We start from the raw sequence: 25,511 nt of genomic DNA, 5'->3' as shown, positions 1-25,511 counted from the left end.
AAAAAGAACATACACCCGATGTAGGAAGTTGGCTATGTATGCACTATTTCAAAGTAAGGAATAGTATGCACAGAGTCCAAGGGTTCCCCTTAGAGGTAAGATAGTGGCAAAAAGAGATGATACCAATGCTCTATTTTGTGGTAGTGTGGTCGAGCAGTAGGCTTATCAAAAGGAGTAGTGTTAAGCATTTGTTGTACATACACACAGGCAATAAATGAGGAACACACACTCTGAGACAAATCCAGCCAATAGGTTGTTATAGAAAAATATATTTTCTTAGTTTATTTTAAGAACCACAGGTTCAAATTCTACATGTAATATCTCATTTGAAAGGTATTGCAGGTAAGTACTTCAGGAACTTTAAATCATTACACTAGCATGAATACTTCTTACACAAAACACAATAAGCGGTTTTAAAAGTGGACAATTTTCACAGTTCCTGGGGGAGGTAAGTTTTTGTTAGTTTTCACAGGTAAGTAAGTCACTTACAGGTTTCAGTTTTTGGTCCAAGGTAGCCCACCGTTGGGGGTTCAGAGCAACCCCAGAGTTACCACACCAGCAGCTCAGGGCCGGTCAGGTGCAGAGGTCAAAGAGGTGCCCAAAACACATAGGCTGCAATGGAGAGAAGGGGGTGCCCCGGTTCCGGTCTGCCAGCAGGTAAGTACCCGCGTCTTCGGAGGGCAGACCAGGGGGGTTTTGTAGGGCACCGGGGGGGGACACAAGCCAGCACAAAAAGTACACCCTCAGCAGCGTGGGGGCGGCCGGGTGCAGTGTGCAAACATGCGTCGGGTTTTCAATGTTGTTCAAGGAGAGATCAAGGGATCTCTTCAGCGTCGCAGGCAGGCAAGGGGGGGGGGGGCTCCTCGGGGTAGCCACCACCTGGGCAAGGGAGAGGGCCTCCTGGGGGTCACTCCTGCACAGGAGTTCCGTTCCTGTCGGTGCTGGGGGCTGCGGGTGCAGAGTCCTTTCCAGCTGTCGGGAAATGGAGTTCAGGCAGTCGCGGTCAGGGGGGGAGCATCGGGATTCCCTCTGCAGGCGTCGCTGTGGGGGCTCAGGGGGGACAACTTTGGTTACTCACAGTCTCGGAGTCGCCGGAGGGTCCTCCCTGAAGCGTTGTTTCTCCACCAGTCGAGTCGGGGTCGCCGGGTGCAGTGTTGCAAGTCTCACGCTTCTTGCGGGGAGTTGCAGGGGTCTTTAAATCTGCTACTTGAAACAAAGTCGCAGTTCTTTTGGAGCAGTGCCGCTGTCCTCAGGAGTTTCTTGGTCTCTTGGAAGCAGGGCAGTCCTCTGAGGATTCAGAGGTCGCTGGTCCTGGAGAAAGCGTCGCTGGAGCAGGGTTCTTTAGAAGGCAGGAGACAGGCCGGTAGGACTGGGGCCAAAGCAGTTGGTGTCTTCTTTCTTCTTCTGCAGGGGTTTTCAGCTCAGCAGTCTTCTTCTTCGGTAAGTTGCAGGAATCTAAATTCTTAGGTTCAGGGAAGCCCTTAAATACTAAATTTAAGGGCGTGTTTAGGTCTGGGGGGTTAGTAGCCAATGGCTACTAGCCCTGAGGGTGGGTACACCCTCTTTGTGCCTCCACCCAAGGGGAGGGGGTCACATCCCTAATCCTATTGGGGAATCCTCCATCTGCAAGATGGAGGATTTCTAAAAGTTAGTCACTTCAGCTCAGGACACCTTAGGGGCTGTCCTGACTGGCCAGTGACTCCTCCTGGTTATTCTCATTATTTCCTCCGGCCTTGCCGCCAAAAGTGGGGGCCGTGGCCAGAGGGGGCGGGCAACTCCACTAGCTGGAGTGTCCTGCGGTGCTGGCACAAAGGGGTGAGCCTTTGAGGCTCACCGCCAGGTGTGACAGCTCCTGCCTGAGGGAGGTGTTAGCATCTCCACCCAGTGCAGGCTTTGTTACTGGCCTCAGAGTGACAAAGGCACTCTCCCCATGGGGCCAGCCACATGTCTCGGTTGTGGCAGGCTGCTGGAACTAGTCAGCCTACACAGATAGTCGGTTAAGGTTTCAGGGGACACCTCTAAGGTGCCCTCTGGGGTGTATTTTACAATAAAATGTACACTGGCATCAGTGTGCATTTATTGTGCTGAGAAGTTTGATACCAAACTTCCCAGTTTTCAGTGTAGCCATTATGGTGCTGTGGAGTCCGTGTTTGACAGACTCCCAGACCATATACTCCTATGGCTACCCTGCACTTACAATGTCTAAGGTTTGGCTTAGACACTGTAGGGGCACAGTACTCATGTACTGGTGCCCTCAACTATGGTATAGTGCACCCTGCCTTAGGGCTGTAAGGCCTACTAGAGGGGTGACTTATCTATACTGCATAGGCAGTGTGAGGTTGGCATGGCACCCTGAGGGGAGTGCCATGTCGACTTACTCGTTTTGTTCTCACCAGCACACACAAGCTGGTAAGCAGTGTGTGTCCTGAGTGAGGGGTCCCCAGGGTGGCATAAGATATGCTGCAGCCCTTAGAGACCTTCCCTGGCATCAGGGCCCTTGGTACCAGGGGTACCAGTTACAAGGGACTTACCTGGATGCCAGGGTGTGCCAATTGTGGAATCAAAAGTACAGGTTAGGGAAAGAACACTGGTGCTGGGGCCTGGTTAGCAGGCCTCAGCACACTATCAATTCAAAACATAGCATCAGCAAAGGCAAAAAGTCAGGGGGTAACCATGCCAAGGAGGCATTTCCTTACACCCGAGGAAGACAGAAAAACCAGCGGTGGACACCTGAAGAAAGAAAACCTGTGGCGAGAGGGAACCAAGTCCAAGAGTCACACTGGAGTCCAGGAGGAGTAGGAGCTACTACCTACCCAGCTGTAGTTGCAGGAGTTGGTCGAATGTGATAAAGAACAAGTCAGCATTGCAGCCGGGGAAGAGTACCCGATGGATGCAGATGCTGTCCCATGCTGGAAGGTAGACTGCATACGGATGTCGGTGCAGGAGTTCCACCAACGAGCCTTGGCAAAGGCAAACTCGGTTAGTGGGAAAGTGGTACTGCCAGGGACCAGCAAAGGCCCAGGAGGACTCAACCCAGGAAGGGGAGTCACAGGGGACCCTCCGCGTCGTAGAGTCCACTGGAGTAGAGGCAGCACCCACAGGAATCCCACAGGACGGGGGACACTGGAGTCGCAGAAGAGGCCCACGCAACACTACAAAAGAGGATCCCACGCCACCGCAGAACCACGCAGGAGGCTGGGCTTTGCAGGAAGGAGTGCTGGGGGCTGGAGCTATACCTCGCCTTATGACCCCTTGGAGGAGATGCAAACAAGCCTTGGCAGCAGCAAGCGGTGCACAGGGCAATGTCCTGCATGGGAAGGCAAGGGCTTACCTTAACCAAAGTTGGACTGCTGGCAGAGAGGACTAAGAGGACTACTCCAGACCACCACCCATGATACAGGATACCCGCAGCTCAAGATGAGGGTAGAGCCACACAGCTGGTCGTCGCTTGCTGTAGGTGCCAAAGATTGCAGGGCAGTCCTTCACTCCAAGGGAGTTTCCTCCATCTTGAGCAGGCTTAACAGGTGCAGTCTTCTGAGGATGCATGGCGAGGTAAATGTTGCAAAGCTGGCAGGAGCACTGGAAACAATATTCCAGAAGAGACCTTTCTTCTTGGAGGCAGCTTGTCGGGTCCTGGAGGGTCCAGTCGCAGTTCCGGAAGCTGAAGCAGAGGTTTCAGAGAAGTCCTGCTGGAATCTTGGAAGCTGAATCTGAGGACCCACCCAAGAGAGAGACCCTAAATAGCCCTGAAAGGGGATTGGTCACCAAATGTGCTCTTCAAAGCAAACCAGTGTCTTTGGGAGGCCACCCCTCCCAAGCCAGTTTCACCTATTTCCAAAGGGAGAGGGTGTTACCTCCCTTTCCCAAAGGAGTTCCTTTGTTCTGTCTTCCTGGGTTTGATCGGATCAAGCAGCAGGAGAGCAGAAACCTGTCTGAGGGGTGGCAGCAGTAGGGCTGCCCAGAAAACCCTGTAAGTCTGGTGGTAGCAATGCTGGAGGTCCTCTAAGGGGCCCCTAGAGTGCATTGGATCATACTTCCAATACTTGCAACAATATTCGTGTATGATTCTGACATGATTGTTACCAAACATGCCCAGGTTCAGAGTTTCCATTATGTAGCTGGACATAGGTAGTGATCTGTGTCCAGTACACACCTAAAATGGTGTCCCAGAACTCAAAGTCCAGGAAAATGGATCTGAAGTTTGTGGGGGTACCTATGCTAGTGAAGGGGTGCCCTCACACACAGGTACCTGCAACCTGCCCTCTGGGCTGAGAAGGCCTACCACACGGGTGACATAGTGACCTGGTCAAGTGACCTGTAGTGAAAACTGGTGCATGCACCCATTTCAAGCAGGCTGCAATGGCAGGCCTGCAGAATCCTTTGCATGGGCTCTCTATAGGTGGCAGAATAACTGCTGCAGCCAACCGAGATCCCCTGGAATCCCAGTGCCCTGGGTACCTAGGTACCATATACTAGGGACTTACATGGGAGGGCCAGTATGCCAATTGTGGGAAGAAAAAGGTACAATTTAGAGGAGAGAGCACAACTACTGGGGTCCTCGTTAGCAAGATCCTAGTAGACACAGTCAAACACACGGACAACAGGCAGAGTATGGGGAAAGAGGGCACTTTCCTACAGCAAGTATCTTTATGTTTAGGCATGAGAGAGAAATCATTCAGGTATGTATGTTTTTAAATAGGAATTCTTTTCACTTTAAAAAGTGGACACTGCAATTTCTGAGTTCTGCAATTTTATCCTATACAAGGAAAAACAAGTTCTGCAAACAAGTAGAGTACAGCGACTTACAAGACAAATCTCCAGGAGTTAAGTTGAGTAGTGGGCAAGGTCCAAGGTAGCACCAGCAGTACACCCTCAGCAGCACATGGGGCGACAGAGTGCAAGACAGCGCTGGGTGCCCAATGCATTACTAGTGAGATTGGTCACTGCAAAAAGATGCTTCAGTCTCTGAACAGGAGGCCAGTCGGGCTGAACCAACAGCGGGGCTCAGGCCTCACGATGCTTGGGCACAGGTAGGCACTCTTGGTCCTCTTCTCCATGGCTCAAGGGCAAAGGGTGCCTAGGTGCCCTTAGTGGAGCAGTCGTGGTAGAGGGGGGCTGCAGGTGTCTGGGAGTCCAGGAGGAGTGAAACCAGAATGGGCTCCGATTCTGGAGGGCTGGAGAACCTCATTGCCACCGGTGCTCCACTTCAACGCTGGTCTGAGACGGCGAATGGAGTACTAACTTCAGGTGCCAGGTTTTGGCGGTTCCAGAAGCCGCAGATTCCCTTCTTTTGGAGTTTGATGGAGAATAGGTCTGCTGTTCACGGGAGGTTTTAAGTCTTTTTCAAAGGCAGGCAGTCCTCCTGGGTTTCTAGAGTCACACCTGCAGGACAAGTCATCTTTGGTGCAGAATTTGACGAGTGATGCAGGGAGGCTGGCGGCGTTGGTACCAGGTCAGCTGCTTCTTTTCTCCTCTTCTGCTCTCATGGCTCTTCGGTGTCCTTGATTTAGGGACGTTAGGGGTGTGTAAAGTAATAGCCAATGGGCTACTGACCCTTGGGGTTGCGTTGCCCCCTATATGACCACTTCCTGTTTTAAGTGGACATAATACTGTCCCAGAATTCCTAGGTATGCCATCACAAAGATGGCTACCTCTGAAATGTTGTGTCCACCTCGCAGTAGCCCACCTCAGGAGTGGTACTAGCCTGGAGGTGGCACTCCTACCTGTCTAGCTATCCCTCCTACCAGTCCAGGTGCCAAATGGGCTCAGAGTAGGAAAGTGCCCATTTTGGCATGGTTACCCCAATACGTTTTGCCTGTTATCTGATGCTAACTTCACTGTGTATGTGCTGGGACCCTGCTAAGCACGTGTTCGTTCCTCAACTGAACCACTGCTTCCACAATTGGCACACCCCTGGCTCACAGCTAAGTCCATTGTAAAAGGTAGCAAGGGCCCTGTGGCCAGGGAGGGTCTCTAAGGGCTGCAGCACATATTGTGCCACCGTAAGGGACCCCTCACCAAACACATGCACATTACTGCTGCAGATTGTGTGTTGGTGGGCAGAAAGGTGAATTCGACATGGAATCCCTCTCTGGGTGCCATGCCCACAAACCACAGCTTGTGGCATAGTTAACTCACCCCTCTTGCAGGCCTTACAGCGCTAAGGCAGGGTTCACTGAACCACAGAGCAATATGCCCCTACAGTGTCTAAGTCTATTCTTAGACATTGTAAGTGCAGTGTGGCCATATTGAGTACATGGGCTGGGAGTTTGTCATTACGAACTCCAAGGCTCCATGATGGCTTCACTGAAGACTGAAGTTTGGTATCAAACTTCACAGCTCAATAAACCCAAACCGATGCCAGTGTTGGATTTACTGAAAAATGCACACAGGCTGCATCTTCGAGATGACCCCTGTATTTACTCTCCTGGGGCTAATCAGATTTTTAGTTTGTTTGAACTGTAACCACCTCACTCGGTTCTAGATTTCTGGCTGACCAAAGAGAGGGTACTCTGCAGGGTACCAGAGGAACTCGATAGCCACAGCGGAGGTCACTGACAGCAGTCTTTTAGAGCTGACAGAATCAGGAAAAGTCTGCAAGGTACATCTGGAGCAGCTGTGCGACTGCTTTGATACCATAGCCTGCTGAGAGAGGGGAGTGGAAGATCTCTCAAGAGGGAGACTACCCCACAAGAGGTCAAGCCCCTACACACAAGCAGAAATGATAGCCCAGGAGTGTGGCCTAGCAAGGTGGGGTGGGGGGGGAGAAACAGTGGAGGAGCTGACCCAGATGCTGGAGTTTGCTACTTCAACCAAGGAAAAGAAGAGCATTACTGGGTCTTTGGCCTCCAATGACATGTGCTGACTCTGTATGGGAGCAGAGTATTAAGATTTAGCTGTGGGTACGACACTGGACTTGCAAAGGATGCCTTCAATTGGTTGCAATTCAAACTAACATGTTGAGACCCAAATGTCATGAGACAATCATTCCACCAGTTCTGTGTTTAGGAAGCTGCTTTCAATGTAACACTCTCCAGGGGTGTAGGGTCAATAGGAAGGGAGTGGTGATGGCTTACATTACCCTCTCAGAAAAAGGAAGATAAAAGCATCCACAGATAATGGGTTTGACAACCTTCCATAGGATCTCCTGGCCAGTTAAGGGTTGGACACCAACACAGCAATGTAGATACCTCAGAGTTCTTCAGTACGTCACCAGGATGCCAAAGTGTCCTGTCATGTAGATGTCACTGAGGTTTTCTTGGTTCCATCATAGTCAGTTGGTTTTATCTTCTAGGTGGATCCTATGCTGGCTCTTCTCCAGGCTTAATATCATCACAGATCGCAAACACTTAGCTGGTGTTTGTCAAATGATGCTTCACTGCACTCCAAGCCTGACAGTTCTTCTTAGATCAAAAGAAGCATACTGGGGGAAAGCCAGAGCTCAATGAAGTACGCGTCACTTTCAAATACTCATTAACACAGCAAATTTGAGCAGACCACTGATTGTTAGATTTTCCTGAGCTTCCTGCACTAAAGTGAGATGTAACAGGAGGGGTGTCAACCAACGGAGATTGTTTCAGTAGTACCAGTTCAGACATTACAAGTGGAGTGGTTTGAGGACTTTCTTCAGTTTCTAAGAACTGCTAATGTAGCAGATGTGCTGTTGGGATTCCTTGCTTTTCAGTGTTATTTCTGCATCGGTAAAATGCAACTTTGAGACCAGCTAAGGGTTAAATTATCTCGGTCAAGCCATCCTTTACCAGTTTGTATCAAGCCATCCAAAACGTATGGTGTATTAAACAGGATGCAGTTTGTTTTCCATTTACTAGTTTCTTTTTTAGACAAATGTTAATAAAAATGCTTACTAATCTATTGTTGATCATTACTTCATGTCTATATTGTGCTACACCCTAACATATATGTCTTTTATTCTCTAAGATTCTCCCCGACTCTTTAGGACTGCTCACACAACCAAACATTTAAAAACCAAAATCACCAGTGTTCCTTATCCTATACAACTAACTTCCACTCATTAGCAGAGTTAGATGAAATAGAGGCTTTACTTATTTCTCCTTTTGACTGCTCTCCCAAATTCCTTTCACACAATTTGTGTTTGTTTGGCATGGCACAGAAAAGCATTTAGATCATTTATTATCAATGCAATGCGTATAAAACTTGCAGTACTTCATTCTATAGGTGTATTGCAATTTGTAGCCCAACGCCACACCAGCATTCACCAACATCTTTAATTGAAAAAATAAAAAAATAAAATATGTAGATTAGCAAAATAAAAGCCTTACATGTGGAAGGGATTACATGAGCAAGACAAGTATCCTGCATAGGGTGACTAATTTGGAGGAGGTCTCAGCCATCTTACATAAAGTGGACCAAAAACACTCCAGAACAGTGGTTCCCAACCTTTTGACTCCTGAAGACTCCTGCTGAATCACTACTGGAAGTCAGGGGGGGGAAAGCAATTTGTACGATTTAAATTGCAAGCATTAAAACAGTAATTCGCAAAAAATACACAAACAAGAACACACCGAACAAATACTCAAATTTGTAAAGATATAATTATTTTATATTGAAACAATATGCAAAAATTGAAAAACTTTAATGGGAAGGTTGGTGCTGCATCTCGGCAACTAACTTTTCAATATTTGGTTTTATTTAGGAAAGCTTAATCCTCAAGTCAAATATTACATTTCCCAAGCGATTTTTGTTTTTATTGTAGATATATAAGATCTGAGAAAGCTTTTTCATATAAAGTGTGGTAGGGAAAAGAAGTAAAACCATAAGGGCCTCTCAATTCTCCATTACCCCTGTCACATGTATTTAATTTATAGCACCTCTCATACCAGTGCAGGGTGTCAAAACACTTTACAGGGGTCTAACAAGGTGCAGGATTCACATCAGCCATACTGGAGTGCATTTTCTAAGAGTGCTTTGTCTGTAGAAGCACAAACTCAGGATTCAGAAGATAACATTGGCTAGCGTTGACTTTAATAATAGTGGATTCCTATGCAAGCAAAACCTTTTTTAGCAGAATAAGGTTAGTGAAAGAATTGGGGGAAAAAAACATAACTTTCTAATTTGATCCATGTAGTTCTTTGTTGGCAGTTCTTACCTCACTGTGCTAGAATATCATTGTAACTTATGAACTGCACAATAACAGAAGAATATCTGTGACCAAAGTGGTAACCCACTGTGCTATGCACAGAAAATACGGTTCTCTGTAGGATAAACGTTCTTTGCAGCAGGCACATTAACTATCTGAGCTACCGCCGAAGAGTCAAAACTGCCACTAGACAAAACTCCCATCAATTTGATTTCGCAGACCACAGGTTGGATAACACTGCTGTACAGCGTTTAAACAAATCAGAACATACTTTACAACTGTTCATCTTTGATACATTTTACAGCACAAATTTTACCAAAAATACTAACAATGCACCTCCATCAAAACAGAGAGCACAAATGCTTACTTGAGATAGCTTTCAATCAGGGTAAATATACGATCCATTTCCACATCCTTCTTCTCATACAATTCCTTACCAACCCATGGCAAAGATGAAAGAACCACGAACACATACCAGTCACACCGCACCTATGGTCAAGATAAAACGTTTTGAGAGCAAGAACATAATTTGGTGCTGGACTACAGAAAAGTTAAGTAGCACAATCAAAAAGCACAGAATCAAATAAAGAGAAATCCAACTCCTACAATTCAGGTATTTTGTAAATTGAAAATAAAGAGTCCTAATTCACTGTTTGGCAAAATAGTACAAAAGACTAGTTACCTGAGGTATATCCTCTTCTTGCGTCACGTTAATAAAGTTTTCAAACATGGCAACCAAGGAAGGTGCAGCGATTACATGACAATTCACAAGATCAGATAGGAACCGCACCTGTTTTCAAACGAAATAAAAAGAAGGTACCAGAGCATTTTCAAATATTTTGTGGTTTAGACAAAGTGGTTTTCAGCATTTTGGATCACCCTGGATTTATTAACTGGATGTACTAATATTTCAGTAGCACAAGGAACAAGCATGAACAAAAGCCAATGTGTTTGATTTCTGTACAATGCATTAACACAACAATCATCCACAGATCACAAATACATGCAAACATACAGATACAATATTCCAGACAGAGTGATGCAAATAAAACACTCAATTTGCAGTTACTAATGCATATAGAGCAAGTGTAATGGTTGGCTCCAAGGCACATTGAGGAAGCATTAGAGTGGCACAAAGTGAAAGTGTTAACAGGAAAGCAGGAACAAAGGGAAGGAGAAAGGAGTCAAGTGAACAGAAAGATTTTTCTTAAACATTTCTATTTTCTGGGATGGACAGATGTTATTAATCAACATTTGGCATCTGGCTGGCAACGATCAAGGAGAAGATGGAGAAAGGAAGTTGTGAGGGACAGAAGCAGAACTCAATAGGGCAAGAGGCAAACAGTGAGAACAATCTGGAACCATCATGAAACGTTATAGTATAAGAGGTTGCAGGTAACTGCAGTAGATCCAGATATCCATACAAACACACAAACCGGACCAAACAACAGAGTGAGGGAGACTGCATACAAGCAAAAACAGAAAGCAGGTGAAGGATATTGGGTGAATGGTTGCCTGCTTCATGTTCACCTAATCTTTACCCCCTTGGCTGAGCAAATAAAATTTGTAAAGTTGTAAAAGAGTGACTCCAATAGGATTTCAATCAGTGGTCTCTTTGGAAAGGTCACTTGCTGGGTGATGGAATATTTTAATCTCCTGTAGGTGACAATACAGCGCTCTCTCCATGCCAGTTTTATTCCTGGCCACACTGATACCGTCATACACCAATAGCAATGCAGATCTATAACTTTATTCCCTTTATAATATATCAGTCCACTCAAGTTTGTCAAACCATTCCTCGCACACCAAACACCACGCATGCAGCACTAGTTTTCCTGTTATAGAGCATTAAGATTGGTTCATGTGAAGTAAACAGACAACAAACCCCAGAATGCACCAATTTAAGCGAAATACTATAACCATGGTGCCTGGCACACACGGTGTACCCTGGCAACGCCACTGTGGTTTGCCATCATGAAAAAGGTTTGTAAGGTTCAAAATATAGTGTTTCAGTATTCATGTTTTTAAATTTAACATGATTATGCAACTCAAGTGAAAAGCAAAATACAAACATGTATTCTATATCCATTACATTTGTTTCTTGCTCACAACTGGTTTCATGCAGCCCATCTCTAATGGGATGAAGAGATTTGAACACACAAACCCATTCCCTCTTGTAGATTGTTTGCAAAATAAATATCCATAAAAGGAGAAAAAAAGGTCACTAGGTCAAATTTAAAAAAAAAAAAAAAAATGAGCTTCAAATTCGAATTTTAAGTTTCACAAAACTGAAGGTCATGAAAGCTTTTATTATATTCAGCATCAAGCAATCTCCAAAATGAAACATTGTTGCTTTCAACTTAAATGTGCATGCTGAATATACTGCCCAAAGATATTTACTTCATGCTATAAATCTATGAACATTAAATCTTTAGTGTATTTTATTATTTTTCCTATCCACTAAACTATGGAGTTATGAATCATTCTGTCTCCGATCATTTTTGCTCTTCATTGGACTTCATGACCGTTCCTTATGTCTAGCACTGTAGAATTAATTAAAATCTGGTCTGAATTAACAATGAGTAAATGCCAGTGTTCAAATGGTAAGTGTCCTTAGAAAGGGTGTGCAAATAAACCAGAATTACTTACTAAATATACAGCATCATTGTACTGATTGGCTTTTAATGACTCTTTCAACTGCCGAATCATGGCTTCGACAAACTCGCCTCCAAAGTTGTAGTTTCTGGCATTGAGCAACCCAACCAACGTTGTGTAAACAGTCAACTTCTCAGGCAAAATCCGGGCGCTGATTTTAGGAAATAAACACATAATTAGAATGAGTCTTGATTAGTAGTGAAGGTTCACCCCCAAGTGAATAGTTTGAACACATCAATCTAAAATGGATTCTGAACTACACCTGCAAGTTAGTGCCCATAGTTCCACTATCATTAGTGTACACACATTCTGCAATGCATGTTATTCATTTCACTAGTGTGAGTTAATGATACAGTATTAGTAAAAACTGTAGGAACTTCATTATTGCTGGACAGCTGTTAAGACTATTCAGAATGAGACACAGGACAAAATGAGGCAGAGGGCGGGCAGTTTCTTGCACAAACAATGCCTTGGAAACTGAGTTCCAGAAACAAATACCTTGGACACAAGGAGAATTATTATTATTATTTTTTTTTAAACCAGCAGTTCGCCAAATTTTCAAAACTTGTTTAATAGTCAAGCATGTTTACTTGCTTCAATGATATATAAATCTCTGCTTTATAAAACTGCAGAGCTATCAAATATTTAGAGAACTTTTTTTTTTTTTAAAGAAGCAGGAAATATTCTCCATTGCAGATGTTTCACATTCTAATCATTTATCAAACTGTTGAGTGTTTTACATACACTGCGCAGAGGATCCTCAAGATCTTGCTCTTGAAGTTTGGTAGATCAGCTTCCAGAACGCCAGCAAGACCTTCCAGGTTGCTCTCTAATGAAGAGGTACTCTAAGGGAAAAGAGCAACCACACAAAATGAATGAACAAATACTAGCCTTATGATGATTTCCCAAACAAGTCTGATAAAGTGGAGCTTGATTAAGGCATTTTTTAAAAGTTGTGCTTCCTCATCAGATCTTCCTAGGCATATTTTTATTTTAAGGAGACATCTAAAGTAGCATTTAGAAAGGTCCTTCACAGAAGTATTAAGATACACACCAATTTAGCGCTCAGGGCTTCGACCTAAACACAGCCCCTCTAACGTCAAATAGAATTGGAGAGTGGAAAATATTCATTGTCATGTCAATCACTGGGACTGTTGCAGCACTGTACGGCAATTGCATATATAGTGCTACCCACCCCTGACCGAGCACTGATGCAGAATTAACAGGTAGTTTGCTACATCATGAGGGCTGCTTGGATTGGAGAGTGTTGTAATGCAGTGTGACCTATTCATTAAGCATTTTGGTGCTCTTGGGATTAATAAGAATGGAGCACCTTTTACTGACCTTTGTCACTGCCGCTAAGCATGCAATAGCAAAAGGAGTAGGAAAGAGGAATTAGTGACAGAACACTTGTGCTTTATTTTAACTTATTGTTGTGTCTAGTTGAGTGTACCTCAAAGGTTAAGAGTGTACCTCAAATACAAAGAGGTTTGGTGTAATGGGCAGTGGAAGCCAAGTGTGACACTGCAATCATTTCGTAGCACTTGCGCATGGAATGGAACGAAATTGAGTGAGATTCCTGCAGTTGTGAAATTGCCTATCATCCTGGAGATGGAATAAGTTCTTGATTTGTTTGGAGTAGCAGAGTAGCAACCTACAGGAAATTGTGTTGATATCAGGCAGCTAGGTAAACACTGCAGAGTTCATCCAAAAGTCACATAGAAGCAACCTAGAGTAATCCATTCGTCATGATAAATGCTATTTACATTCCACGCAGACGCGAACAATCCCCAGGTACGCACTGGTTATGAACAGTCATTGTGAATTACTTGAGTCCACAAAGAATTAATAGGGACCAACTCACAGACAGGCACTAGATACGGGCAGTCATAGTAATGGGAAGGGGCCACCTGGAATGGAGCAGTAACACAGGAAAGCATAGGAGACATGCAGCAGTGGTAAATGCTTCTTAGAGATTACCAACAGAAGAGTGACCCAAAGACATGCCCTGGTTACCATCATCCAGGGCTCAGAGTTAAAGATTTGGTGAGCAGGTCCACACACACAAGTTAAACATGTGAGGGAAGGAAACAAACAAAATTTAACAAATCAAGGTGGCCTTAAAGAGCGGACTATGATGCTAAATTCATGTTCTACTTTTTACCACTATTAACAGAGGTAGGCTGGGTTTGTTTAAAATGCTCTGAAGTCAACCCAAGATCGACAGAGGATCAACCCATAGAAATGAACTGGTAACAGTCAATAAGGGTTTAATATTCTAACTCCATAGTGTCCACCTTGGTTCAGCCCATGTCATACAGTACACAGAAGTGTAGACTAATAGACCAGGTAGCTACCAAATGGAATATAGCATTCTTGGGAGCCAGTGTTGGCAGCCTGGTATTGCTGTTGAAAGAATATAATTAGGTTACATTAATGAAGGAGAGAGTGGGATATGGGAAGAATCAGTAAGAAAGGAAGGTCTGGTGACAGTGGTTCTGGACAATATAACTACAGCTAAGAGTCCCAAGTAGGACAGATGCCTTTAATTTTGCCACCCTTCATCAGTCTGCGGTGGCTTGATGCCCAGGGAGGAGAAAATAAGTAGTCAAATGATAATGTTCCATTAGTGGGGTGGGAGGATCTTTGCTGTGGGAATCCCTAGCTAAGTGACAGCACTACAACAGTCTGCAAAACCAAGGACTAGGAGGGGAGGGGAGGGGAGATTGATATCTTCACAGAACTAGACACAGACAGAGAGACATAAGGCAAGCTAGTAATCCAGTCAAAAACTCAAACTCTGTTCAGGTGCAGAACAAAGGCTGCAGAGTGAAATCAACATAGGCCTATCACCTGAGTACAACCTCTCCAACCCAAGAGATTGCAAGTACCACCCTCCTCAAAGTCCCCCGGTGAACTGAGCAAAATAATTATGACAAGAGGCCAACTCATACGTGGAAAGGCTATCAATGAAGGGGAGGGGGGGGGGTAAAATGTGATGACATAACTAATTATTGTTTTGCTATGCAGCATACCTTGCCAGTGCACAGCTGGTTTGGGTGTTTGTAGAACATGTAGTGAAATTCAAAATGAGTATGTAGTTTGTAAAATCTTGTTAATGGAAAATTCCATGCTAAAAAATTCAGCAGCTTATTTTATAAAAAAAAGTAATCAAGTGGATATTCACATAGGCACCACATTCTTTAAATACTTTGGCAAAACACCCTTTTGTTTCTCCTCTCACCATCTATAAGTTTTCTCGTATGGTTTACATTTCCAATAGGTCTACAGTTTGCTGGTTAATGAGGAATAGATAAAAAGAATGCCACCTTCTCTCCCACTCTGCAAATCAACGATTCAAGTCGATCTTCAATTTCAACTGGTTCAGATGTTCTTCTCCTTTTGTGTGGTTGCCCACCTCCTTAGAAAAGGAACAAACAAAAGGTTTAATTAGGTTAAGAAAGCCATTCAACATGTATTTAGACTGGCACTGCATATTTAATTAAGAACTGGCAAAGCTAACAGGTCTCACCTTTGGGACCCAATTGCTTTGCCAATAGTTTTTTAGTGACGCTGTACACTGTGGGTAATGGTAAACATTTTCCCAGGGGCCCAAAAAGTACAGTCTGTGGTGTGGCCAAGGACCACATTTATACCAGAAGGGTAGGGGTCGATGGGGAGGTGGTTGGAACATGGGTGTAGGTGGACCAAAGAATATACAAGGTGTAGACAGATGTGGAGACATTGAGAGCTCTCAGAATGATGCCCCTAGTTTTTAGGGGAGACAATTTTGACAAGGCCTTGTTTTGTTGTATCCTGGTCGCTATTCATCTACTAAACCCTGGCATAAGCCTGCTTTGCTTACTATCTCTAGAGATAGTCAAGCGTGTAAAGAAAGCAACCAGATTACTTAATTGGCATGGAATAGAATCTTAGGCCTCACAATTTGCTTGTTCCGTTAGTCTCTTATCTGTAAAACTTAGGACTGCGTAGAAACAGGCTAAATTAAGCTGGCATGTGCTGTAAAAACTCTAACAAAGGCTGCCTGCTTTGCTGAGACTTGCACTATAAGTGCTGCTGATAAAAGTAGCATATTGGGAGTTAATCTAATTGTTGTTTGTTATGTTTGTGCACACATTTCCTTTACTGCTTCTGATTAAATCACTGAAATTCATTTTTGTGAAAAGCCCTCTGAATGGATCCCTGCTCTGTTTTCAGAGGGTCCTATTAACATTTCGTATGTTTTGTTGAGATCGGAATAAGAGCCAATACAGTAATTTCCATATACGCTTCACTGATGGAAGTCTACTTTTTTGCGCGACTTAATACGGATGTAAAAAAACTGAAAAGTGCTAGGCAGATTTTTGAGCATATTCTATTTAAGTTACAATATGCTGCTTCCTCCAAGACGTGCATAGAAACAGGATTGTTGAAAAGAAGTGAACCAACAGGGCTCACGCGCAAATAACATTTCTCAATTGGTATGCGCCAGTGGTGCCATAACAATTTTCAGAATTGTGGGTGCTAGCATTAATGCTTCCTCACTGAAGTCAAAGGCATTGTAAACATATCACACAAAGAAAAGTTTAGCTAATGTATTAAGCAGAAGAAAAGTAAGAGTGTAGCATCTAGTTGGTTGTATATTTTGGAGTACACTGGTACAAATATATTATAAAATATGGTGTGGCAGTGCACTGCACTGTCAGTTACAGACAACATGTTATACTGAAATGAACATCACATTTGCAGACACATGCACTTTAAATGAAAACTATGCAGCACACAAACACTAATATGCGGAAATAGAGTTTCAGCTAATATTTCACTTGTTTATCACTAAGTGAACGAATTTGTTTTGTTTCTATTTAATTCTGTTTGACACTTCAAAATAGCAAAATTTGCTTCAATTGTAATTTCCTCACTGCTGCTATATATTCTGATATAGATGTACGTTTCATTTACAGGTATTTGAATGTTTGCTAGAAAGAAAATGGCATCCTGAAGTCTTTCCTTTCACATTCCCTGTACCCAGCAAGATTACATAGTTCATTCACATTGCATAATGAGAGGATTTTGTAATCAGAAAAAAAAGTAAACCTCGATTTTAAAGAGGAATAAACAGCAACTTGTTAAAACACGACCTCTGTTTGCACACTAGATGTGCCAAAGGGAGAAAAAAAACAAAAAAAAAACAAAGGGCTTTTTATTACTCATTTGACTTCTGAACTCCATCATGGTCACGCCTAACTGATGAACCATTAGTCTATAATCAGTCATGCAGAAAGAATTCTCAGAGGAAAAGAGAACTGCTTGAACACAATATGGACAGTATCTTGAAGTGGCCTGCTTTGAATGGTGGCTTAGATATTTATCATCCTTGTCATCAAAAGTGTAGCAGCCCACATAAGATGTAGGAAACCTTTCCAAAGAAATACAGCAAGGTTATTAGAACCCACTGAGCTGCATTGGCTGCTCTTTTAACTGAAATTCAGGGACACAGCTATAACACAAGCATTCTCAAGATGGGCCTCACGATTTACAAAAAATAAGTCCTGGAAATCATGTAGAAGAATACAAGGATGCAGGCAGGGGAAGTAAAGATGTTTTTAGACCTGGCATCCTTGGCGTGATTTCCCCTAACTTTATGCCCTCTGACCCCCTGTTCTTCAGACTTCATTTATGCTGGCTTTGGATTCTAGGAACTTCTGACAAGTGCAAACGTGCAGATGCTCTGTACTTTAAACACAGTAACATTGGCTTATCCACAATTGGCATACTTAGTTTACATGCAAGTCCCTAGTAAAGTGCACTAAATTATGTGCCCATGGTTGGTAAATTAAATGCTACTAGTGGTCCTGCACTTTCAAACATGTCTCAGGCCTGCCGCTGCACAGACTGTATGTACAGTTTTAAACTTCTACTGCACCTACTTGCCATGCCCACACCTTCCTTTGTAGTACATATAGGTCACCCTGAAGGTAGGCCATGGTTAGCCCCAAGCAGGGTGCAGTGTATTTACAATGTTGGAACGTGTACATTTAAAATGTAACATTTCTGGGCAGTGAAAACCTGATAAATTTGTTTTTCACTATGCAAGGCCCATCACTCCCATAGGTTAACATTGGGGTTACCTTCAAGCATCCTTTAACTGTAACTTTAAATTGGGAAATATAGAAATATTAAGTTTGGTTACTCTGGACTCAACTTAAAATCACAACTTATGGTGAAATCAGATTTAAAAACTTTTAAATCTGGAAATGCCACTTTCAGAAAGTTGGCATTTTCTTACTTTAACCATTCTGTGCCTCTGCCTGTCTCTGAATACACATCTGGGGTAGATGACAGCTGGAATTTGTGCATTCTCTCCAGACAATCACATAAAAGGGAGCTTGGGTGTGACATCAGCTTCCTGATGGCCCATCACTAGGCTGATTGCTCCTTCCACCCCTCTGACCCAGGAAGACCTGACACTCACACCAGAGTAGGGCTGTGCCACTCCTCATATAAAAGCTGTATAATGCCCTGTAGTGTGTCTGGAAACAGGGAAGGAAGGGCAGGGACCTTGCCATCTTCAAAGGCCTGATGTGTCTCCCACTTCAAAAGGCACATTTGGGTATAAGTACTGGACCCCAAACCCCACCAAATCAGAACTCTACTAGAACCAACATTCTGCCAGGAAGAACTGGATGTTTTGTAGGAAAGTGCCCTTTTTTGACATGTTCACCCCTCACTCTTTGCTTGGTATTCGATGCAATTTTGACTGACGGTACACTGGGTTCCTGCTAACCAGGTCCCCAGTGCCTGGTCTCTTTCCCTAAAACTGTGCAATTGTTCCCTAATTGGCAACAGCTTTGGTCCCCCTCTAAGTTCCTAGTAAATAGTATCCCTGGTACCTAGGGCATGGGTACCAAAGAGGGTCCCCAAGGCCTACAGAATGTGTTGTGCCACCCAAAGGGACCCCTCACCTAGCAAATGCAGACTTCCACTGCAAGGTGTGTGTCTTGATACAGCTAAAAGTGAAACCACAACATGGCACATAGCCTCTGTACCATGTTCCCCAGCACTGCATGTAACAGAGGTAAGTCACCAATAAGATGGCCTTACAGCCCCAAGGCAGGGTGCATCAAATTACATGCAAGGACATATCTACACTGGCGGATATGCCCCTGCTATGTCTTTGTTGATTCTTAGACAGTGAGTAAATAGTAAAGCTATTCTAAGTACATGTGCTGGACACTAGTCCCTACGAGTTCCCCAGTTACATGATGGCTTCACTGAAAGTAGGAATGTTTGGTACCACACATCTCATATTAATAAACCTCACCAATGCCAGTGAAGGATTTATTAATACATGCATCAACAGGACACCTTAGTGGTGTCCCCTGAAAACCTACCAACTACCTGTGTGGGGACTAGTTTTAGTCAGCCTGCCACCATCAGACAGATCTGACTCTTTCCTCCTCTCCCTCCCCTCCCCCCCCACCCATGAACCGCTAAATGGGACTCCAGACCGCCAAAACCGCTACCGGACAGCGTAACTGCACCCGAGCCTCCTAGCCCATGTTGAAGTGAGCCAACAGTGCCAAACCAGGTCCTCAACCTCTCCAGAGACAAAGTTCATTGTGTGTTTCCCCACTGCGACCTTCACACCAACACCTGCAGGCTCTTTGTGACCACTTACGGTGATGGCAACCCAAATGGTCCATTGCACTTCTGCACCTGGTTCGAGAAGAAGAGGACCACTGCTGCCTCTGCATCCATCAGGATCCTGAGACTTGTGCCACTTGTTGGTTCACTCGAACTGGTCCCCCAGTCCACACCTGTAACTGGATTCTGTGGGCTCACTCCACTGCGACTGCCACCGGCGACGGACACTTAACGGTCCAGGAACCCTCCTCATCTGGCCACCCCGGACCAAGGAGAAGAGGATCACTGATGTCTCTACATCCCAAAGTATAGCAAGACCAGATTCCACTCGGTGGTTCACCCAAACTGGACACCTAGTCTTAACTTGCAACCTCTTTTCAACTTGACCGATCCCCATTAACTAACGCTGAGCACACAACGCCGTAATACACCTCTGCAACCGCCTGCCCCAGTACCACCCGGTGTGACCTGTTGGTGTGGTCCTGACTCTTGCCCAATACTTACCTTAAGTCCAGGAGATTGGTCCCGTAGGTCGCTGTATTATATCTGAATACAGTACTTGTTTTCTCTCCATAGGATAACATTGCAGTTTCTGAACAATGCATTGTGTCAACTTTTGAAACCTGAAAGTATTTTTCTTGCAAAATGTACTTAACTGAGTTTATTCATAGGGGCGTGGCCAAGGGTCCGGAGATGGCACACGCCTAAATCCCTCACTCCAGAGGGGCCGACTAGAAAGTCGAGGAGAAGCGTGCCATCTCCGGGCCGATCTGAGCCCTTGTGGGGGCACCGAAATGGGGGCCGGCCCTGGGCGCTGCCCGGTCCCTGTCGCGGCTCCGGAGGGTTGCTGAACAGACCCAGCCCGGCTGGCCGGAGAGGAGACCGGCGGCCTGTCTCCGCGGCTGAAGCCGATGCCGCGAGTTGTGCGGTGGCCCGCCGCAGGACAAGGGCGGAAGGCCCGAGAGCGGCTGGGGACCCTGGCCGAGTCTCCCCGCTGCTTCGGAGGTGCTGGGGCTGCCGGCGGGGGCCCTGGAGGGGCCTGCCCCGTGGAGCGGTGGAGCAGCGCTGCTGCTGGATGCGGGCGCGGCCCCTGTTTGTGCTGGGGCCGGCCCGCGAACATGACACCTGGCCCGGGCAGGGCACAGAGGCATTGAAGAGGCGGCGTGGCCCCGGAGCTGAGCCGGGGCCGGCTGCCACATCTGTGGCAGGGGGCTAGTGCCCCGAACATGGTGAGAGGCGGGGGCCCGGCTGACCGAGAAGCCCGGTGGGCCCCTGAGAGCCCCTGCAGGATCGTAGGAGGCTGGTGAGGTAGGTGGGGGAGCTGCCCAGCCTGGGGCAGGTGCCGGCCTGTGAACACACTGGGCTGTGGTTCCTCGGAGCTTGACTGGGGACGATGTGAGGCCGTCCCCCTGGCTGGACTTAGCCAGCGAGGGAAAGAAACGCTCGGCGGAGCTGGAGAGTGAGGAGGCAAACCCCGCAAAAGGAGCAGAGGGTAGATTGCCTGGCGGGTGAATACCACAGACCGCCTCTGGTACCCTGGAGCGCCAACAACCCCTGAGTGAGTAGCACTGTGGACGGAGCGCCTGGAGAAGTTGGAGCTCGAGAGGTGAGTTAATGTGCCTGGTCGTGATGCTGGCGCCACAGGGGGGAACAGTGAAGAGGTGGTAACGACACCACGAGGAAGGGCGACCGGACCGGGACTACGACGCACTAAAGGGCCCGGGTGGAGGGGCGGAGCTCTGGACACGCAGCGCACGGTGGAGCTGCCGGGACAAACGGAGCTGAATAGAGTGGCAGTTTGCCACGGACCGACAACGTGGAGCCCCCAGCTCTGCAACCGGAAACTAGAGATAACCGGCGGGGTATTTGGGACCTGCTCGGGACCGCCTCGTGGCTGCGGAGCAGCCTACAGAGACCAGGGCGCGGAGACAAGGACGGAGAAGAACTCACGATAATGTTTGGCCCACTGCCTGGGCCCCCTGGGGTGGTACCCCTTACTCATCCGATGCCCCCCAAGAGCTGTCACAAGAACAGAACCATGGACCCTGCGGCGCCGCCGGGGCACAAAGAAGCGGACTCACAAGACCATGCACAAGTTAAAGTACAGGACACCCTAGATAAAATACTTGGGGCGATAGAAGACACAAAGACAACGTTACAACGGGACATTAACCAAGTCGCGGTTGAGGTGGGTCTACTGAGAGCAGACCACCATAAACTGGTAGACAGAGTCGAAGAAACGGAATCCACGTTGGCGGACATCGTACCGAAGCAGAAAGACCTGGCGGCTGAAGTGACTTCCCTTGCTGACAGAGTGGCACGACTTGAAAAGAGAGCGGAGGATGCGGAAGGGAGGAACAGGAGGAACAACGTACGTGTGGTGGGCCTCCTTGAGGGGGCCAAGGGGACGAACATGGTGGAATTTCTGGAGAAGTGGTTCAGCACAACAGTTGCACCTGGGTGCCTGACTCCCTTCTACACGCTGGAGCGGGCTCATCGGGTGCTGTCGAGGCCTCTTGCCCCTGGTAGACCTCCCGTGCTGTGATCGCCAAACTATTACATTATAGAGACAGAGACATCCTTTTGCAGAAGGCCAGAGAGTTGGGCCCGTTTAAAATAGCAAACGGGGAGGTGACACTATTTCCGGACTTTACACTGGAGGTTCAGAACAAGCGAGCTTCATTTCTGGCAGTCAAGAGGGCCCTAAGAGAGTAAGGGATCCAGTATTCGCTGCTTTATCCAGCCAGATTAAGAGTGATGTTGGAAGGGAAGACCACGTTCCTCCAGTCCCCCGAGGAGGCATGGGAGTGGCTAGAGACACATTGGTCCCAAACGGGGCGGTCAGCAGGAGAGGGCCCGACTGGGAGCGGGCCTCGCCGGGCCCAGAGGGGACGGAGACCCAGGGATCGCCCGCGACTAACGCCAACGCAAACACAGAAAGAAAAGGGCAGACAAACTTGGCTAATCCAAAAATCGCAAAAGGCCCCAGAGATATGGCACAACGTGTGAACAAGTGGCCCCCTCCGGACCTGGCCACCCCCCTGACCAGAACCTCGCCTGTCTAGCCAGGCTGGCGAGTACTGCTGATATACGTTTGAACAAGTTGCACTGTTGCAGTTTTCTGGGCAACCTACAGTTTGGGAGGCACCCTGGGGTTTGGGAGTTGGGGTACACAGTTACAAGTTAAAATGGGAAAGTAGGTGGTGAAGTCCGACTGTAGCAAAAGTCTGAACATGTGAAGGGGCAAATCCGAGGCCCGGGAGAGCCGGGGACACTTTTACCAGACTGATATACTAAAATGGCAGACTACAATCTCTTAACATGGAACGTCAGGGGGATGGGCACGCCAGCTAAAAAACATAGAATTCTCTCCTACTTAAAGAGAAGGGGGGTACAGGTGGCAATGTTGCAGGAGACTCATCTGGCATCGGGGGAGGGAGAAAAACTGTGGCGCAGATGGAGGGGACAGGTGTTTGCCACAGAGTATTCGGCTTATGCAAGGGGTGTACTGATATGGTTCAGAGCAGGGGGTCCCTCTAACAATAGACTCTTGCAAAATAGACCGGGAAGGCAGATTTGTGATACTGGAGGGGAGGCTACACGGTACCCAGACAGTCTTGAGTTGCATTTACGCCCCTGACCAGGTCCCCTTCATGACAGGTTTATTGGGGGGGGGGGGGGGGGGGGGGGGTGTCAACGCAGTACTAGACAAATATGGATAGGTCAACCCCGCCACTACAAGGGGCAGTGGCAACTAAAACAGCCAAAAGACGGTGCGAATGGCTGGGCACTTGGGGGCTGGTGGATGTCTGGCGAGAGCAACACCCAAATATTAGAGACTACTCTTATTAGTCGGGCCTCCACTGGGTGCACACCAGAATTGATAAAGTGGTTTGCACAGCGGGTCTTATGAGTAACCTGACACACTCCGAATATCTTGCCTGCACCCTATCTGACCATAATCCCCTGTTGCTGATGTTGAGGGCATCGGAGGATAGACCCCCCCCCCCCCCCCCCCAATACCCTTGTGGAGATTGACCCCCGCAGCACTCGAAGATCAAGCATACAGAGAGGCCCTGCGCTGCCACCTGGCAGACTATATTGAGATAAATAGTGAGTCTACCCCTTCCAGGGCCACGGAATGGGAAACACAAGGTGGTGACGAGGGGCTTCTGCCTGAGGCAATCGGTGGGGGTGAAACGCACACTTGAAAGGGAATTGGCTGCCCCAGAGAAGGATATGCATGGGGGGGGGGGATTGAGACAGGGACCTGCAGCTCAGGAGAATGAGGAATAGAACCGGGTCCGTAGAGAACATTCCCGGATTGAGGAGCAGCTTATGTGTCACAGCAGGCAAAAATATTTGGCATCCCTACAATCGGAGGAGGGCAGATCGGGGAGACTGCTGGCGTGGCTGCTGCGCCCAGGCAGGTATAACGAGCCCATCACGAGTGTACTGGATTGGCTTTGGGGGGGTGAATACTTTGCAGACTCAGGCCAGGACCCATAAATGACCCATTTGGGGAATATTATACACAACTATATGGGAGACCTAGCGACCTGGGAACGGAGGCCTTTGATAATATTCTACAGCAAATCCCACTGCCAACACTGAATTCAGAAGAGAGAGCCTGGGGGGGACCAGTGCCAGCGGAGGAGATAAGCGAGGCCATAGCGCAATTAGCCCCCGGGAAGACCCCTGGTACAGACTGTCTCCCCATGGATTTTTATAAAAAAATATAAATCTCTATTGGTTCCCCAACTGGCGGAAATGTACACAGAGGAATTACACTGCGGGGTTGCCGCGCACGCTACATGAGGCCTTGGTGGTGCCACTCCCCAAGACAAACGCCAGGGAAGCATCGGTGACGGACTTTCGTCCTTTAACGATGCTAAACAGCGACTTTAAGATCCTTAGTAAGATCATGGCTGGCCGGTTGCTCCCTCTCATGACCACACTCGTGCATGCGGACCAGAACGGCTTTGTTCCTGGTCGTAGTACCTCCCTGAACCTGAGGCGGATTTTCGCTGTTTTGCACATGCCTAACGAGTCGAAGCCGCCAGCGGGGGTCTTGCTTGCTGTAGACTTCGAGAAGGCCTTCGACTCGATCAGATGGGACTTCTTAAGAGCTGTTTTGCTAAAAATGGGACTCTGGGAGGGTTGGGTAAAAGGGGTGGACCTGTTGTATTCGTCCCCACTAGCAAGAGTGAAGACGGGCAGAACAATATCTAGTGCATACCCAGTATTTCGGGGAACCAGACAGGGATGCCCCCTGTCCCCACTGTTATTTGCCCTGGCAATTGAACCCCTGGCGTTCCGGCTGCGACGGGAATGTGTAGGTAAGGGAATTGAATGGGGACCAGCTGAACATATTGTCTCTATGTACACCGACGATATACTTATTTACCTGAGGGATGGGACCAGTGGACTCCCATGGGTTTTGAGGATCCTGGAGGACTTTGGGGTGTTGTCTGGGCTTCACCTTAACCGAGGAAAAACATTTGTGTTTCCCATGCTGCCAGGCAGTGTACGCCCTGGAGCATACCCAATGGACATGAACTGGGCCCAGCGGACCTTCAAATATCTGGGCATTCAAATATGCCACGAACTGAGTGATCTCCGGGATGGTAATCTTGGCAGGGCACTCCGATCCCTGCGGTACTCTGTTGGGTTCTGGCGCTCACTGAAGTTAACAATAATGGCCAGAGTAGCGCTATCTAAAATGATTATGCTTCCTCACCTACTCTACTACTTTGCTAACTTACCACTACTGGTCCCCTCGGCGTGGTTTCGCGAGTTGAACGCTTTGCTCAGGGAGTTAATATGGGATGATGGTCGTAGACGCATGGCACTGATGACCATTTGTAGACCGACTCATATGGGTGGACTGGGTGCCCCTGACTTCGAGGCATATTACCTAGCATCCCAACTTCAATGGGTGTCTGGTTGGCTGGTGGGCAGGGGACATCTGGATTTGTGTACCGCCCACGGTGAGATAGACACAGCTCGGATTGTAGCACGTATGGCAGGCAGGAAGATTGCCCCCTTGGGGGACAACATAATGAATAGTGTTGCAATGAAATTTTGGAAA

General features: G+C 46.9%; 1 protein-coding gene across 1 annotated transcript in view; it reads right to left on the bottom strand.

Moving 5' to 3' along the window:
* Window positions 1–25,511, bottom strand: part of NCBP1 (nuclear cap binding protein subunit 1) — a 511,810-nt gene that overhangs the window by 461,614 nt on the left and 24,685 nt on the right. Inside the window, exons 2-6 of the mRNA XM_069236547.1 lie at window positions 15,103–15,194; window positions 12,518–12,618; window positions 11,768–11,924; window positions 9,801–9,908; window positions 9,486–9,607 (exon numbers count right to left, since the gene is read on the bottom strand). Coding sequence (XP_069092648.1) covers window positions 9,486–9,607; window positions 9,801–9,908; window positions 11,768–11,924; window positions 12,518–12,618; window positions 15,103–15,194 — 580 coding nt within the window. The remainder of the gene's footprint in view (window positions 1–9,485; window positions 9,608–9,800; window positions 9,909–11,767; window positions 11,925–12,517; window positions 12,619–15,102; window positions 15,195–25,511) is intronic.

The sequence above is a fragment of the Pleurodeles waltl genome, chromosome 1_2, assembly GCF_031143425.1.
Source record: "Pleurodeles waltl isolate 20211129_DDA chromosome 1_2, aPleWal1.hap1.20221129, whole genome shotgun sequence".
NCBI lineage: Eukaryota > Metazoa > Chordata > Amphibia > Caudata > Salamandridae > Pleurodeles > Pleurodeles waltl.
This window is presented reverse-complemented; position numbering and strand designations above follow the sequence as displayed.